Raw genomic sequence first — 19912 nt, 5'->3', positions numbered from 1 at the left:
TCCATTAATTTTTTCTTCTTCCAATGATAAAATCAAATCAAACTATTTTTAAATTGTAACATTCACAGCAAATCATTTCTTTTAAATCTTTTCTTCAGTAGTGCATCTTTTCAAATAATAATTATTTATGAAGTGATAGAATAATCAAATAATTTGATTAAAAAAAACTTTTAAAACTGATAAAAAAATAATGTCTTTTTTAACAATTTTTATATTTCTTATAATCTAGTAATAAAAGAAAAATTACAAAAAAATGCAATAAAAACGAATCCATTAATTTTTTCTTCTTTCAATGATAAAATCAAATCAAACTATTTTTAAATTGTAACATTCACAGCAAATCATTTCTTTTAAATCTTTTCTTCAGTAGTGCATCTTTTCAAATAATAATTATTTAAGTGATAGAATAGTCAAATAATTTGATTCAAAAAAACTTTTAAAACTGATAAAAAAATAATGTTTTTTTTAATAATTTTTATATTTCTTATAATTTAGTAATAAAAGAAAAATTACAAAAAAATGCAAGCATTTTATAAATAAAACAATTTATTTACAATTTTCAACAAAATAAAATAATTCAATGACAAAAAAATACAATTTATTAAATATTTTAAATCATAAAAGCTATTCCTTTATAAAGTCAGGTGGGGTGTAGTTTGTTTCATATGGTGTTATCCCCAAAAGATGCAAACCCCTTTGCAGTGTTTTTCGAGCAGCTTCAAGCAGCATTAAGCGAGCCTAAAACAATAGAATGTTGTACAGATTTAAATAGAAATAAATAGAATAATTAACAAAATTTTTAAAAACATATAGAGTGGAATTTTTGCTAAATTATAACATTGCTTATTTTGAAATAAAATTTGAAATTCAAACATTAAAGAATGAAGGAGTTTCGGTTAAAATCTATTTTAATATCTCAGTCATATCGCCTACAATGCCAAGCCATCAAAGCCAAAAATGAAGATGGTTGGCAAGGTGAGGAATACTGTACACAGGCTTGCTGGAATAATTATTACTCTGTTTGTATGTTTGGACTATCATAATGGTGAGACACTCAAACGGCACATCAAACTAGATTTCAATCAAAGTTTTAAAATAATTTACAACAAAAATATAAAATGAATAAAATTCTCATAGTTTTAATGAAAATCTCTCAATAATACATTTCTGCATAACATGAATTCATGCAACATGATGAAAAAATACCATTTCATTTGTGTATTATACATTTATCTAATTTTCTATCGATATTTTTAAGTATCCCGCATTACATTACTGAAAGAGTCAGTATTTAGAAATGAGTGCAATTTAAAATAAAGCAATAGCTTTTAATTATATATATTGATAGGTAAAAAGAAGGGGGAAAATACCAAACGATTTCCATGAAAAATTATTTCAAGTTCTGCATTGCTACAAAATATTTTTAATTTCACCTCAGATGAAAAAGCAGACAATTTTTACATTTATTTTCAATTAAAATTAATAAAAATTTAAATGAAATCTATTGCAAATTTCAAGTTACCATGTGAGAACATTATTATTTTTTAAGTCATTATTTGTCTTAATTAATTTAAGTTGTTAACCAGTTTAAACCGGTTTGAAACAATCACGAGACTTCTCTCTCTCTCTCTATATATATATAAAATGAAAATTTTTTAAAACTTTCATTTTCAATTTTCCTAGCTGGCAAACAAAGTTTTGGAGCTTGACCGATTTTGAGATGAAGTAATAGCTATGATGTCATAGTTCTATGTCAACCTTTTAAAAAAGGCATCTGCTGTCAAAGAAGCATACGTAATAATAAAGCAATACTGGTAAAAGCAGGTCAACCTTTTAAAAATGCATCTGCTTTCAAAGAAGCATACATAATAATAATAATGCAATACTGGTAAAAGCAGGTAAAAAAATATATGTGATTAAAATTGCCATTTATGCTTTATTCATTGTCTACGCGATTTCCAGCTTCAAAATCCCCTAACCAAAACAACATCATGTTCTCACATGATAAAAAAGTTTGCTTGAATATGAAATAAAATTTGACTTGTAAGAGTAAAACATTTTCAAAATTTCTCTTAAAGCATGCCTTATACTTAATCTAACTTAAATGAAAAATAAATCAAATCTTCATAGCTTGATCATCAATAATGGGTGCCAACACACAAATACATGTTTATTATTAGTAGAAATAGAGTTTTTAGCTCTTCAACACATGCACCCATTTTTGGAACGTTAGCACTCTTTTATTTTGTTGGCTATTTCTAGAAAGAGTATAGGAATACTTTTTTCATGCAAATATGTTCTTATTTAAGACACAAATACGATTTTTGTGTCTGTATTCATTTCTTTTTCTTTCTCACATTTCATTAATATAAAACTTATTATTTTTTTTTAAACAAGTAGCTTTTTTCTGTATAAAATATTGAAATTATAAGAAAATTATAATTTACAAACAGCTTACATTTGAAATGTCTTGGAAAAATAAGTTGAAATATACAACTTTTAAAACTCATAACTTGTGCCATTAATTCCAAAAACACTTTTATCATTTCTCTTTCGAATTAGATGAATACTTATTTTAAATTCCAAGGCAATTTTTGCATATTAAATAAGATTGTATTTTATATAAGGATTTGCAACTTTTTCACAAGATGAGAAACATTTTTTATCAGATTTTGAAACACATTCAGAATTTTTCAAAATTTGCATCATAATTACTTCCAAAGTTTTTTCAATATCTAACAAATCTAAGCTATCATTTTCACTATCAACGATCATTTGCAAGAAGACCTCCGAGTTTCTGCTGTTCACATAAGGACAAAGTCATTGCCATAACATTAAAATATCTGAAACACTAGAGTGTGCACAGGTATATTCGACCCCCCCCCCTAAAAAATGTGATATACTGTTTTACTACTTTTTGTTCACTTATTATTTTCTTCTATCTCCCTCATGAAGTTATAGGAAGACACAGTGTAAGCTTTTATAAATCTCTAGTATTTCAAAACAAAGAGAATGAATGGAATCAAAATAACCCCATATATGAGCTGACAGATTAAATATAATAGGATAATAATTATCTAATTTTGGTGGATGTAACTCTAGATACCCCTGAATTATTGATTGGAATTATCACAAACTATGCATCCTTTGATTAAAGTCTCAATTCATCAGGACTAATCTAAATTGAAAAACATCTGTAGAAAAAATTAAGTAAATATACATTTAAGAATGGATAATGTGTGTGTGCGTGCACACACACACACATACACAAATATTCAATAGTAAATCTGTTAAAAAAATTACAAAAAAAAGATTACATTTTTAAAATATGGAATGGAATCTAGATAAGTAATTTATAAATTCTGAACACCTACAATCTCTGATGACAAGTGCATTTTACATAGGTAAAGAAATCAAGTGTGTATAGCTGAAGAAGTCAAGTGTATTATGTTAAGAGTATTTTAAAGAGGTATAAAAATGTCTCAGAAACTTAATTTGATTACTAAAGAAAAATTAAACTTTCTAAAATATTAAAAATTCACAGGATTGTTTAAAGCAATTGCACCGATTAGGAATGATTGTAACTTCATTTTAAACAAAATCAGAAAGAAAAATAATTGAATAAAATATAGAAGGAGGCTTAAAGTTTCATTTCTATATGCAATAATTGCTCTATGAAATTGTACAAACAATATCTACATAATAATCATTTCACTATCATATGAAGCATTCTTTATGTATACCAGCAAAGAAGATGTTAAAATGAACATTCTGTTCTAAACAGAATATTCTATAATAAATTAAGATCTACAGAGTAATTTCAGCAGATTTAAATCTAATATGATGCATGCATTTATATAGATATGGACAATGAATATGCATCAAAGGCTATGAACATACTTCCCAGTATCTACCATGTAATAAACTATCATATCAATTTTGCCAAGGAAAGTTGCAAAGACAATTAATATGCACATAAACAAAACTTTCAACTTCATGTTGCATCACACTTAATTTTTTCTTCTGCCTATCTTGAACACAAGAAAGCCATAGCCTTTTACAATTTATGAAACTGTTCTGAATAATTGTATATTATAGTTATTTTAATGATATTTTTATATTTTGAACACAAATCTAAAATATTACTTACTTTTATTACTATTAATCTGTCATCTTTAATGTCAAGTTTTAATACATTAGTTGCCTTGTCTATATAGTACCTAGAATAAAAATATGTATAAACAGAAAAATGGAAACTAGTTGCAACATAGTAATAACTTTTGCGCCAAAAAACACTACAAAATCAAAACAATAGTAATAATATCAATAAGTAATTGTAGTAATAACAGTAAAATGGGAGATAAAATATAAAGTTGTCAAGATTAAAATATAGCAAACTAAAATTATTGAAAAAGAATTCATGTCTTAAATTCAATTTTACTTCAATTTATACCATGACTAGAAGTTGAATACTCTTTTTTGCCTAAATAAAATTTACGTAAAATGTAAAATTAGTCTTTGAAATGAGCAAATTTTGCCAAACATATTCTTTCTGCCTGTATTGATGGAAATTAAGATATGGGATATGTGTAATGATTTCAGTGAGAATTAACTTAAAAAACAGGCAACACTGCAAAATTTTTGAAAAATATCTTTTAAACTTAATTTTTAAATTCATCATAAAAATTTTATCTTTTTAGCATTGGTAACAATAAATGAGTAGGATTTAATATTTTAATATTACAGAGATTACTGGAAATTTGCATCAAATACATTGAAATTTTAAATTTGGAGAAAAAAATCCATTCCAAATCTTTTTGATTTCTTAACTCAATAATGACTGTAATGAACTTTTCTATTTTAAATAATAAGATTTAGTAAAACTTCTCGGTTTTGTTACAAAACTAGTCAGGTTTGATTGATTCAACGCTTATCTGACTGTGGTCATAATTAGAATAGGTCATGTTAGCCAGATGGTCTCTATCTCGGGGATGGAGGGTTTCAAGTTTGAAACCCCATTCCATTAAAGATTCATCATGTATGTGGGCCTGCACATACAAGACGAACATTAAATTACAGTAATGTTAATTTTAATACACTTTAAATCCAATGGTTGTAACCCAAAGATCCTCCCAATGGCATGGTGCAGAAGTTTGGAACTGAGGATACCAGCTAAGACATAATTATCTGATTGGGGTTCAAAATTATAGGGGTTTATTCCAAGTAACTCTAATGTTTCAAATGGGATAGTTATTAACTTCTTCTTCATGAGCACAACAGTCTCTTGCAGGCCTTGGCTGCTTCAATCACGAGCACTTTCCACCTCTTTCTATCTTCTTTTCCAGTTCTTTATCCTCAAAGCACTCATGTCTCTTTCCACACCATACAGCTATCTAGTTGGAGGTCTTCATTTGGCCTGGAATCACATAGGATTTTTAAAAGTGGATATTTTGTTGGTGCTGTTTTCAGGGCTTTTGCAGATATGGCTAAGCCATTTTAACCTATTGGTCTGGATAACCAGTGTTATCTGTGGTTGCCTATAGAATTTGTATAATTGAAAATTGAATCTAGTTCTCCAACATCCTCTCTCTAGTACTGGTCCAAAGATAATTCTAAGGATCTTTCTCTCGAACATGTTCAGAGAACGCTGAGTATTCAAGTTAAGCATCCAAGTTTCACTTGTATAGAGCAGAACAGGCATAATAAGAGTATTATAAATTCATACTTTAGTTTTTTGACTGATTAAGTTAGAACTTAGTTATATTTTCAGTCCAAAAAAACATTTATAAACCATTTTTACCATGCTGTCAATATCTGTTCTGAGTTTATTATTACCATTAATTATTGTGCCAAGGTATTTGAGATGATCGACTTTTTCGAAGGTATGACCGTTAATACACAGAGGAACACTGTGATTTATAATGACTAATATAACTAAATTAAACCACAGTAAAATATTTTATACATAATGTGATATTTCTAATTCTCTCGCAAAGAATTTTTAAGTATGATATAAACAGACAATGAAGCCATAATATTTTAATATTCTAACACCTGTTTTGTTTAGAGTATACAAGAATTTATTCAATGGAGCCCAGTTCCACAACATCAGAAACCTGTTTGGGTAATGTACCTTCTAATTTCTCATTATTTTTCAAAATACTATAATTTTTATTTCTTCAAATAAATTGCACAGATAATAAACAGAATATTTTTTTTGTTTGCTTTCAACAATATAGAAGATAATCACAAAATTAAATATTTAATGAAATAATAGAAACAGCTTAAATCTCAATGAAATATTGAAATGTAATGATAAATATAATGCAAATTATACACTAATATTTCTGGAAGTTATCATATTAAAATTCCAACATCTTGATTAATTTCAATAAATATAAATTCTAACTGAAATTTTTTATAAAATTGCTCCAAGATGCAAATTTTTCTCTTTTAAATTTGTATGTGCCAAATTTGATAGCTGTAGATTAAACAATCAGGATAGTAGAATGCCAACAGGCACATATATACATACATTTCCCTTTATTATTAAAATATATCTGATTACATTATAAAACATACTATTTTTAAAATAATTTTAAACAATATCATAAGAAAATAACTATAAAATTGTCAAGTTATGTCAATTCATAATGTTGAATTTCCCAAAAAACAGAGTAGCCTCTCTCTCAGAAATGATTTTGCAGTTATCAAAAACAAACAAAAAATCATGTAATACTTTTTCTTTATCAAAATATACTATTGTTTCCTTGGAATAAACCATAAGACTGAATAAAAACTAAAATTTATAATTTTTTTTAATGAAATAATAAATTGGTATACAGTGTTAATGTGATGAAATATTTCAATAAATTTTACATTCTTTCTTTGTCCTTTTTATTATTATCCTTATTCTTGAAGGCCTGGAATTGTTTATAATTCATGTGTTGGTTCTATATATTTCATGAATTATATTATTAGTTGCTAAGATTATAATATTATTGAAAAAAAAAACAGATTTTTCCCACAGAGCTTTTATTTCACTTAATGTATTTTATTATATCAGAAAAGTATATAATAAAACCTGCAATCTATTCATTTGGACGTTCAAAATTTCCCATCATGATTTTAAGCAGGAAAGAAGAAGGTCCAATAGAAAGAAGAATACATAATTATTTAATGTTTAAATTTTATACTAAATTTTTAGAACTAAATACATTTAACTAAATCATTATTCTATTTTCAATTTGTAGGACTATTCAGGGAGGATATAAATTTTGAACCAAAACTCAATGCAGACAATACCCTATCGCAGACGCATAATAATATACATAATATTAGCAATTATTATTAGCGCAAAAAAAAAAAAGATAGTTAGATAAAATGTTATTTAGCTGATTCCTGAAAATATTCTTTGGGGTTACGGAAACTTTAAAAAATAAGATAAAGAATAAAATTATTTTAGCAAGTCAGTAACTTACCACAATGAAAATAAATATTCAAGTAAAATACGTGGTTCCAGAGTAAGATATGAACTATACACTTCCTCATCAAACCTAAAGAAAATAATTTATATAATTTGTTAGTTTGTTGAAATATACTCCTGACCATTATAATAAAACTAAATTTCAAAGAAAAATAATAAAATTAAGTGTATATACCTTATACTTTTGCAGAATTTAATATTTAATATCATACACAGAACTTTATCTCAATATTTCATTTACATTTCAACTTATTTTATACTATACTCTGAGCATGTTTTGGGAGTTTAATTAATGGTCCAATTTTACAAACTCTATTGCTTGGAAAATTTAAACCATTACGGTGGTAGTATTTAAGTAGACAGTAATTAACAGTTAACCTGACAGCATGGATAAAGATAGATAGTGTATGCTCAATTAATGAATACCAGTCAATCATAATTAAATTATAATAAAATTTAATTTTAAGAATCAACAATAAATATTAATGAAATTCAACATTTAAAATATAAGCTAAGTTTTATAGATATCTCTCTATAGCCTACATATACATAAGAATATCTATTATACAGTTTTATAGTGATGCAGTTACTAACAATTTTCTATACACTGTCAGCTATAGTTTTAATATTAGATGTTAATAAATCTGAAATTTATGGATCACTTGTAACTACTAAAAGCAACTTTTCAAGATATTTTGAATGCATTTGGAGCATACATCAGTCTAATATCACTAAAGTAATTAATTTTACTTAAGATTAATCATCAAAAAATTAATTCAGTACAAATTAAGCAATAGGACAGTATAGTTATTAAAAATTGCTTCTTTAACCGGGCTGTTCTGTTTGCTATACATTATGAATTTATATATAACCAATGAAAAAATTACCTTGACAAATGCTTTATTAAATTATGAGCAACATTTTCTGTAAGTGGAGATGTATCAATTTCAACTTTAAATATGAATTCAGAATCCTCTTGCAAACTGTTGGGGAAAAGAAAAGAAAAAAAGATTTTTTTTTTTTTTTTAGGAAAAATGTATTTCTAACAATTTATACACATTAGAAATTACAAGTTACAAAGAATGTCTATTATTCAAAATGCAATAGCAATTATAAATAAATTTAAAATACTTTTATGTGTTTCATAATTTATTGGCATAATAAAATTTACAGCAAAACATCACACATAAATATTTGAATACACTCTTTTGTTAACTTCTGAGGATATTCTGCCACAAAACAATTATAGTTTTTGACAAATAAATAGAAAAAAATATATTAAGAATTCATATACAATCATTATTTCAATACATAAATAATTCAAATAAAAAAATGTGGTAGACTGTAAAAAAAATTCATTAAAATATGTTTTGATACTTCAGATAAAGCATACCCTTTTAATCCTGCATGGCAGAATTGAAGAGATGCTCCACTTTTTTTACTTAAACTTAAAATATCCTTCCAACTAAAGTCATAATCTGTACTTCTTTTGTGCATCATATCATTCACTATTAGCGATGTAATACTCAGTACTTCAGCCATTTCATTTGTTATTTCTTCTTCTGGCATATCTATAAAAAAAAAAGCACACATATTAGAAAATACTATAAAAAGTGTCACCAAAAGATACTGATCTTGACTTTAATCCTTTCAATATTGGTCACCCATGTTTAATTACAAGCTGCAAAAAAAAAAAAAAAAAAAAAAAAAAATTATGGAATTGATTTTAAACAGGATTTTTTTTTTTTTTTTTGAAAATATAAAACTTTAACTTTTAAGTACCTTTCATATACAAATACGTTCAAGGGATATAGATGCTTTCAAATTATTAAAAAAAAAGTGTTATTAATATTTTAAAAGGTTAATAGCCAACAACAAATAAAAAAGAAATGAGTATGAAAAAAAATCACTCATTAATATTTCTTTAATCACAATCATGTCAATAAATTCAATTCATAAGTCAAAAAATTATTACCAAAAGAATTTATTGTTATAGGAATAACAATGCTGTTAATATGCAATATTTGTAGAATTAATGTGTCATAGCTTCATAATGTTTTCTATTCATGGTAATATGCAACTACATTCAACTAATTAAAACTCAAACTCAGTTTCATTTTTTCATGTATAAAGAACACAAAGAAAATTTATCTAATCTCACTGTTCTGGTTGCAAATTTAATAATATAAATTGCTTCGTGCCAGAGAGCTGAATTTTAGTACATGATCTTTGCATCACATTTCTATATTTTTCATCAAATTTTATTTAAAATCTATTCATAGGAAATCTATCCATCCACATGCATGTCAACATAAATAACAAACAAAAAGAGCTAGTTGGATAAAATTTGGTTTTAAAGTTTTAATATTAGATTTGCTAGTATATATCAAGTTTTAGACTAATCTAACAAAGGGTCAATCATTAGTTGATCTGTCTATTCATATGTATATGAATATAACAACAACAAAACAAAATTATTCATATAAATAAATTCTGATATGGCAATAAAAACAATAATTATCTATAAAATTCTGATTTCAACTAATTAAAAGGAAAGTGTCTAAAATTTACACTTGACTGTTTTCCTAATACTAAGAAGCACCAGATATACCATATTTTACCATTATATTTGAAAGGAAGGTAATTTACTCTGTCATATTGTTGGTTTTCCTCCTTGCCTTAGTCTTTGATTAAAAATTAATTCATTAATATATACATCTCTGCACTTTAAAATTGTGCATTTTAAAAAGCAGTTTTTCATATTTTGTTTAATAATCAATTTTCTAAAAGTTTGATATGCTTTCAAAAAGTGTATTTTTGAGAACTTTATAAATAAAACTAAAGATCAACAGCTGATGCTAATTGCACAGGCATGCATTGCATCATTCCTATTTATGCTCATAATACTAACATAATAATTTAGAATAACCTTATGATTTATCATACATTTAATCAACATCTTTGATTGTGATATTTGACTAACACTTTTGATTCAATGTTGGAATTCCTCACATCCAACCAACTACTACTTTAACCAACTACTTTAATCTTACAGTTTGCAAGATAGAAAAACTAGCCTTTAAAAGGAATGAACTAACTTTTTTATATTTAAACATATTTCTGAAATATTAAGCATATTTTGACCATGGATATTCTAAAAAATAAAAATTTGAATTATCTGCTTTTGGATCGAACTTGAAAAATGGAAACAGTTAGTTCTGCCATCCAAAAATTAATTAGTGAATGCAAAACATTTGAGTCAAAAGAAATCTTTCCACCTTGTAATTGCGTAACACATTTGCATTTTTTACTTCATAAAAAATTATCATTTGTTTTTTTTAAATTAAATTCTGTATAGTTCTTTGTGTGATATTATAATGCACATACATGTTAAAAACCAATAATAAAGGAATTAGAGTTAACATTTTCTAGACATTCAATAAATAATCTCAACGAAAATGAATATAAATTAACAATATTACATACGTAAATCTTTTTTAAGCATATCTATAGTGAACTGTTTTGCTTGATTCATGAAAAATTCAGCTCCTTTGTTTTTTCGCTTTTTATCAAAATGACTGATATTTTTCAATTTAATATGATGCAGAGTACTAGAAGTAGAAAAAGCATGTATTAGTATTACTTTATAAAAAAGTAACAATACAACTGATTAATATTATAGAAAAAAGTAACTTACTTGGACCATTCAATTCCAAATTTTTTTATTACAGGAAACAAGAGTGAAAAGAAATTATTTTCAGATGTAGGTGCCTAGGAAAAAGGATTTCGCAAAGGGAAATATTAAATTATATGTAACCTTATGATGAAGTGAAATAATCAATATATCATTGAATTATTTATAAAAATAAATGAATTCCTAGTTCTTTTCTATTACAATCACATATTTAGCAACATTTTTGTTTTAGAGAAACAAAACAAAAAAAGTATCTTGGTGAAATGTATCAATTGTTTGATTTGGCTTCTTTTTTGATAACGATTGTCTTTTTAATTATACCTTATACAAATATGTTTTAGTTACTTATGTGTAACTTTGTACTACAATAATATGCAAATCAATTGGGACAAGCATAATTTTTTTTTACAAATGTAGTTTATTTTATTTTATTTCACTTACATGCATTCGTAGCAATTTTGTGAAAATTAATCCTACACTATCTTTAATGATATGCCGTGCATATTCTGACGTGAATTCCACAAATTTTGAACAAAAACTTTTTACAGTGTTATACCAAAATAAAACTTTTTATGACATTTTCAAACATTTCTTGCTTGGTAGAAGAGTCTATCTTACTCACAGGTTTCTTTACTATTCTTAAAAATTTTCTAAAGGATATATGATTGAAGAATAATCAGGCCAATGCAAAACTGATATATATATATTTTTTTTCTTAAGAAGTTTATCTTTGAGGTTTATTTCTTAAAAATTACTTTAAAGTTTATCAGCTTAAAATTATGGCAAGGAAAAAGATCTTATTCCAAATGTACTAACACTACCTGCAAACATTTGCATGAAAGGCACAATTTATTTTCTAGTATTCAAATTTTTTCTTTTCTTTTATTTCTTTAAAAAAAGAAGAAGAGTGCTATTCCCTTAACCAGTACTGGATTGCCAAGTCCTCAAATATAAAATAATTCCAAACTTCTGCCTTTTAGGGTGCAAACTGCTTATTTCATAGGTTGATCATGATGGGATTTCCAACACCATGATTCACAAACTTTGATCACCTTTTCAACAAAAAAGTGCTGAATACATCCTAACTCTGGTCTTGTGCAGTCCAGGATAGATATTACCTGACTCAATATAACTGTTTCCACTTCATTGCAAGTGTTTATAACAGTGTTATTGTTTAAATATGTTTTAAATCAAGAACCGATATTATAATTGCTTCCATTTAAATAAATTTTAACATATTTTTGTATGTTGATTCGTTTTTTTCTCTAAATAGTACATTTGATTACTTTAAATAAAAAAATTAATTAATTTTTATATTTAATAAATCCTTTGAGTTATTTTTAATATTAAATTTTAATTATGTTCATTTATTTTTATTTAAGAATTTTCGTTTACTATATTGTACAAAGGTAAAAATAAGGAAAATATTGATTCTTTACAAATATTGAAATTAAATCGTCTTCCAACATTTCGTACAGTAGATTTTTTCTAAGTACTTATTATAATTCAGAAAAATGTGAGCCTCGATAAGCTATGCTATCTAAATCACATCTTTTATATAAAATAACTACTTCTGTCAATTGATATAGATGTCGAGTTATTCCCATTTATCATACATGAATCATCTGCTTTTACTCGCTGCTTCATTTTTTTTTTATCCAAAAATTAGTATAATGAAAGCAGTTGTAAATTTTTTGAATTAATGTAAACCTACAAATGAAAGCTTATAAGTTAAATTATATTATTCTATTAGTTCTATACTATTAGAATTTCAATAATAATAGAAACTGATGCAACAAAATGCACTAAACTTTAACCATTTGTAATCATTTTTTTACAATCGTTAAATATTTTATCTCCCTGCTTCAATAAGCCTTCACCATACTGTCAATTAATCAATGTTAATAATTCTCTCTGCAGATCTGTACTTACAAGGATGCATTTTACTGTTTTATATAAGAAATATATCTGAAATGTTATCTTATATTTTAGTTCCATTTACTCTTACATTTTGGAGAAACAGTCTCAAAGTTATTCTGCTGTTTAATAATCCCAAATAACCCAGGAATTCCCAACCCCATTGCTAAAGCAATATCCCTCACAGTCAAAGAAACATGCTGAGTTAAGGTAGCAGCTACATTCATCTTTTTTATACACTAAGAATCAAACCACTCACACAACTGACCACTTCTAACAGTACTTGATTTGAAACTGACATGAAAATGTTCTTCCAATGATGACCAAATAGTCAAAGCAGTTTAGATAGTAAAGGCCAACCTACTTTCATAATACAATACAGTTGAACTGTTTTTAAGTAGGAAAGTTTTGTGCGAAAACTGAAGCTTGTCTCAATTAATTTACACAGTATGTCATTCAATATGCTAATGAAGCTACTATGTATCTGCTCTTGTTGCTAGTAAAATCTTAGAATATTTTTTTGATTAAAAAAAAATGCAAGAATTTATTTGAAACGCCATTATTATCTGTGCTTGATTTATTATATTTCATTTATGTAGTACCAAAGAAAAAAATTATTTTAGTTAAATTATATTAACAACATGTATAGAAATAATATTAGAGCTCATAATTTTGAACAGTGAAACAATCTATCATTGCCTTTACTAAATTTCTACATTTCAACAATATATTTCTCTTGTTTTTGTTTTTTTTAATACAGCATGCACAATGCTTGCAAACATCATAAATGTGGCCCCAAATTCAACTAATTCTTCAACTAAAAAAAATTACATTTTCTCTAGCAGCAGGGGCCAAAGGCTTTACTGAAACACTGAAGGTAAAGTCTCTATATGCAATTTCAATATCACAACAAGCAATGAAAAAATCAAAATATTCCAATTTGATCTCAGAAAAGCTAGGTGAATTTATAATGAAAAATTATCGAGTTTAGGAATATCATTAGTTAATCAAACAAAGAAATTACTGATAAATTAATTCTAATCTATTCATAAGTAATTACACACATAAGATTTCAAGTAATCTTATTACAGAAATATGAAAATTTTTAAACTTCAATAGTTTTTTAATATATAATTTCATAAAGTTAAAAGTCAACTTTGTAAAACTTACAAAAAATTATTCAAAATTTAATTATGTTATGTTTTATGGGGAAGGAGAGAGGGGGGAATAAAGTTCTGAAAATTAATCTCACAGTCTTCATATTATATTCTTTTTTTTATTTATTATATTTCAATCTTATATTTTTCTTTGCTAACAAACAGAAATTCAGCTTAATGCTAAATCTATAGCAGTACCCAAAAATAGTTTATGAAAAAGAACCAAAATTAAAATCTCTCTAAGGTATGCATCAAAAGAATTTTGAAATAATTAAGAAAACTTTGATTTTGTGACCTGCTAATATAGTCAAATTTACTAAAATTATAAAAGGTTTTGTATAAGAATGATATATTTCTTAAAAAGCAATGATAAAGAAATTCCATAGAAAACATGACAAGACTAAATCTTAATCTCAAATATTCATTGTCTAATTGCAAATTGAGTGGTAAGTAAAATCTGTTACAACAATAAACAAAGTATTTTAATACAGACATTGGTTCCTCATTTAAAATATCAGATTAGAAGTTGAAATATAAACATCAATAGATATTGAAAAAAGTTAGAAGTCTTTGGAATGTAAAAAATTTGGATAGTTGTCTAACCATTAAAATGATTTTTTTTTTTTTTAAATTTTACCAATAATGTCATGAATAAAATTTTCTGGCCTAAAATCTTCACAAATATTCCTACTTAACCCTTTAATGCCCACCTTTATTTAAAACATAGAATTTTAACAAATCGTAATAACACTCAATTAAGTACAAAGCACTTTTCTGTTTTCATTAACAAAACGCATTTTAGGTTAGTTTTGAGTGATATATTAAAATATTAAGCATTAGTTAAGCATTAGTTAAACATTAAGCATTAGTTAAACATGTTTATTTTACGTTTTATTGTACATAAAACGATTTTTCAAAGTTGGAATGACTGTTTTCACTTTTGCTATACCCGTTTTTAGCTTTTTTCGGATTATCCGTGATTTTTGTTATCCGTGGTGGCTGCTTCACCAAATTCCGCGGATAATCGGAAGTGTACTGTATATATAAAATTGAATTCCTTGCAATAATCAGGAAAAAAAAGTCAAAGGAAATTTTTTCAGGAATATAAGCTGACTTCTTAGACAAAAGCATATAAGAAACAATAGAATAATAGAATCGACACATTTGATTGAGTCACAGTAGTGAAATGCCACTTATCAATAGGATATTGGGTATTATTGAAAAATGAAATGAAAAAATAAATAAAGAATTAATCAACGCAGTAGCTAGTCATTCAATGTTAAGGAATGAATGTTTAATCAAGCAATTAATTTCTGAATGATTTACTTAAAAAAATGAGAAAGATAGCAAGTCTACATTTTACAAAACTTGATAAATCAATTCAAGAAAGTAAAAATATGTGGTAAATACACACTACAACCTCTTAGCACAAAGATATAATTTTTTAAACAAAATTTTAGTGACATAAATTCATAAATTATCAAAATTTTACAGAATGATGATAACATGAATTTATCAAAATAATGTAAATTGCAAATAACCCTAAACAAAACATATGTTTCACAATAATGAGCAAAAGAATTCTCTGGGAGATATGTAAATTATATATTTAAAATACTTACTACATAATACATTATATCAAAATTATGCTTTTTTCTCCAGTGAGATGCAGCAAATATAGATCTGTAAGTTAAAGAATTAATTTTAAAAATATGAATAATAAAATTTTAAATAATCATAGAAAATAGTATCAAATTTAAAAATTCTTATAATGCAAGACAAAAACTAAGGAGGCAAAATATTATAAAGTTTAATAGGAACCTTTATAATTGAATGATATTAAAAGAATGGATTTAATTATTAGAAGAATTAGTAGTTTTGTTTTTTAGAACATTTATATTTACAGGAAACTTCTATTGCTTCCAAACTGAAAAGTTGTTTAGGAATGTTTCATAAAATCCACTGTTAGCTTACATTTTTGATAAAGAAATAGCAATTGGTGAAAATAAGTTAAAAATAAAGCTCAGTTAAAATAACATATAATAATTTATTACAAATAGATCACTTTATATACTATTAAAAGTGACCAAATTAAAAGAAAAATAAGTCAATGCATTCTTGCAGTTTTAAAATGTTGTCTTTATAACAAAAATTATGCATATGAATATATGTTCAGTATATACAACATACTGGTAATACATTTATATGCATAATTTTTTTCTGTTACACAAATTATATTTTTAAAAAAGTACATATTAACTCATTTTTTTTTAAGACTTGGTGACTTTTAGCAATATACTGACAATATGGAGGTGTGGAAATCAGTTTAAAGATATAATAATTTTTTTGATTATATTTATTGGGCGTAATTAAATTAGATAATTCACATGTTTAAAAATAGGGGTATATATTACATTCCAGATGAAATATAGAAAACATGTAAATATAATGTGAAAAACTACGACTCCTTAAACTTTAAATTCACAAGAATTACATAAAATTTGACAACTAAACTTACCTTCCTAATCTGTTAATAAAAGGATCCATCTCATTATCAGAAAATATATTTTCAGTTCTTTCAGCATCAATGTTAATTTTCACTTTTCCATCACTAATGAAAAAAAAAAAAAGTATTCAAAATATTCTCATCAGCAAAAATAATAAAACTAAATCCAATAATATAAAAGGGAAAATAAAACTCTGGTAAAAATGATGCAAAATTAGTTAATTAGCTTCAACAAATTGAGTTAAAGTATTAATAGTCTTTAAAATCTTAAATAGTGAAAAGTATTAGAAGTAGGAAGGGGGGAGCCCACTCAAAAATTTCACATTCCAGAAATAGTTACTGCAATAATATATAAATGGTAAAAACAAAAATCTTATTTATTCATAAATATCAGCCCTTATTAAATAGAGAAGTAATGGAATTTAGAAAACAGTACTATATAACAACATTTGAACAAATGTATTGAAAATATTTTTCAATTTTGATTTTAATTTCAATATTTATAAAAATTAAAAGTAAAATATCAGTATTTTGCAAAGAAAGATTTGTAAAGAAAAATAATGGAACCAAAAGTTATTAATTAAGTCCTTTTGTTAAAAATCATTGCTCAATAATTTAAACAGTTTTATGTCCCAGATTAGATAATTTATCTACTAATTTAGGAAGTCCAAATTTTGAAATATCTTAATGACTATAAGTTCTTAAATCCAATTTATTAGTTTCTTTAAATATAGTAATTCGTCCATACATTATATGAAGTATACATAATTTATTTATAATAGAAAAGGCCAAAGAAATCTGTAATTCAAGGGAGAGTTATAAATATCAGTCTCTTCAGCCTATTGGATGCACAAATCCAGACTTGTGTTTAAGCATGAAGCAACTCACAATTTTGGTGACCATATGGATGGCAGACTAATTAAGTTAGAAGTGACCAATATCTTTCACATACACATTATATATATTAAATTATAAACCTTAAAATTAAAACTTATATGTATAAAATCATATAAATAAAAAGAAAAAAAATCTAATATTTGCAAACTGTTAAAACACTTTAGTGAGGAATTTCAATTTTACACTTAATCTATAAAACTGCATATTCTTCTTTAGCAGAGAATTAAAAATTTTAATGAACAGCTAAAGTTTAATAATGTATATCAATTATTTGCAGTGTATTCTGCAAGAAAGAAATAGTTATGAATAGAATTTCACAGCTAAATTAATTAACTAAATGAAGCACTGAATTAAGCACAGTTGTACAGATCTATTTGAAACATTCATATGGCAGTTTATTTAAATTTGACTGCTGCCTTTCATAAGTAAAAGTCATATCAATGTAACTCTAGTAATCATTTCCAAAACCTTATGACCCCATCACTAATTTTCATTCACGAAATAAAAACTAATGGGATAGTAAATTGCACGTTTTATTTACATTTTAATGCTGGATAGTAAAATAGATCAAGAATCTGTAGTCTTATTATTACTTTATATTTATGTTGATTCATTATATTCTTATTTCATGAGCAAAGCTTATTACTGATGTTTTCTTTCAAATTTTTAATTTTATATCTGGCATCGCATTTTTTTCTTTTTTTGATAACTATTTGTTAAAATCCAATTTTAGTGACAAGTGTTCAGCTGAGTGTTTGTGAATATCATGTATAAAAATCTTACAGCAATTGATCTTTTTTGTTTTTTCAGACAAAACAACTTCCAAATATAAAGTCCCAATGGGCAAGATTGCTTCTAACTTTACAAGTGAACTCATCGCTATCAAAGAAGCTTTGACCATGTATCTTGAGCAGGCAACACAGATTCCTTCCGATGAGGTTGTGATCTTCCCAAATTGTAAATCCGCTTTAGAGACTATTCACAGTGAACAGGGTTTTCCCAGAATATTAATGCTTTTCTGTTCTCTATCTTGGCAATGGATGCATCTTGCAATGGATCTCAGCCCATGTGGCATTGAGAGAAATGTGCAGGCACCACTCTTGCCAAGGAGGCCAGAGCAGTGGATCCCACCCCTCTACTACTGCTCTGGATGCTAATGCCATGATAAGACAGAGGCTCTGTACCAATCAAAAGAAATTCTGCCTGTCAAATCTAAATTATAAAAGAGACATCACAACCACAATTGCAAGACTGAGAACAGGGCACCTCAAGGGCATGAGGATCATGCCCGATGGTTCCAGACTCTATAAAGAATGCAGTCACTGTCCAAACGTGCAGCTGGATCCGGAGCATATTTTTAGCTGCCGTTTTATTTTTATAGTCCTCCCAAAATAGACATTGACTGCACCAGGGATATTCTTTATTCCGATAAAGCTGAAGTTGTGGCCAGGGCTGTTCTGCATGCATTCGGCCTGATCTCATTGTCCCCCCTCTGCCCCTTTTCTTCTTATTTTTTATTGCATTTGTCACACGACAACAACATCTCACACCAAGGAAACAAAATTTAACAGAAGAGAGACTTGCATTATGAAGGGTGAGTTAAATCCAACAAACTTTAAATCGGATATAAAATATTGCTAACATAATAACAGGTCACCTAGGTGGGTGCATTTTCTATTTCCAATAAAATAAATGAAAAAAAAATATCCAATCAAAAAGGATTTTTTAAAAACAAAAAAATTAATTAAATGATTTTTTACAAAATTTTACTCCTTACTAATAAAATTACTAAATAAATTAATTTTGAGAAATTATAAAAAAATAATTATCCATTATTAAACAATTCAATCCATCTTTCACATAAAGTTCATGTCATGAAAATAGACAATCATTGATAATAACTAGGCTAATTTATTTTTTCCTTCAACTTGTTAAATACACTATTTTCAAAGAATTCTGAAAATTACTGCAGGTGAAGTAGAAAACACAGTTAAATAAAAGTAATGTAATTAAAAGTAAGTTATGAATGTTTTCAAGAATGAGTATATGTATAATGTTTAAGAGAATAGAGAACATAAACAGATAAACAGAGAATATAAACATGGAAGGCAGTGGTTCAGGAAAAATGAAAGGAAAAAATAAAATTTTAAAAATTATAGGAAAAGAAGTATTTTGAAAATAAGAATGGTGATTTTTTTCCATGCTTAAAAAAGAACAATAACAAATAGCAGTAAGATTTTCATCCTTTTGTTTGA

General features: G+C 26.0%; 1 protein-coding gene across 1 annotated transcript in view; it reads right to left on the bottom strand.

Annotated features, from left to right (window-relative positions):
• Positions 1-528: 528 nt before the first annotated feature.
• Positions 529-19912, bottom strand: part of LOC129975859 (probable arginine--tRNA ligase, mitochondrial) — a 32574-nt gene continuing 13190 nt past the window's right edge. The window contains exons 11-19 of the mRNA XM_056089108.1: positions 16773-16865; positions 15877-15937; positions 11184-11257; positions 10973-11097; positions 8880-9057; positions 8374-8469; positions 7482-7556; positions 4151-4220; positions 529-738 (exon numbers count right to left, since the gene is read on the bottom strand). Of these exons, the coding sequence (XP_055945083.1) occupies positions 625-738; positions 4151-4220; positions 7482-7556; positions 8374-8469; positions 8880-9057; positions 10973-11097; positions 11184-11257; positions 15877-15937; positions 16773-16865 (886 nt within the window). The 3' untranslated portion in view covers positions 529-624. The remainder of the gene's footprint in view (positions 739-4150; positions 4221-7481; positions 7557-8373; positions 8470-8879; positions 9058-10972; positions 11098-11183; positions 11258-15876; positions 15938-16772; positions 16866-19912) is intronic.

This window comes from Argiope bruennichi, chromosome 7, assembly GCF_947563725.1.
Source record: "Argiope bruennichi chromosome 7, qqArgBrue1.1, whole genome shotgun sequence".
Taxonomy (NCBI): domain Eukaryota; kingdom Metazoa; phylum Arthropoda; class Arachnida; order Araneae; family Araneidae; genus Argiope; species Argiope bruennichi.
This window is presented reverse-complemented; position numbering and strand designations above follow the sequence as displayed.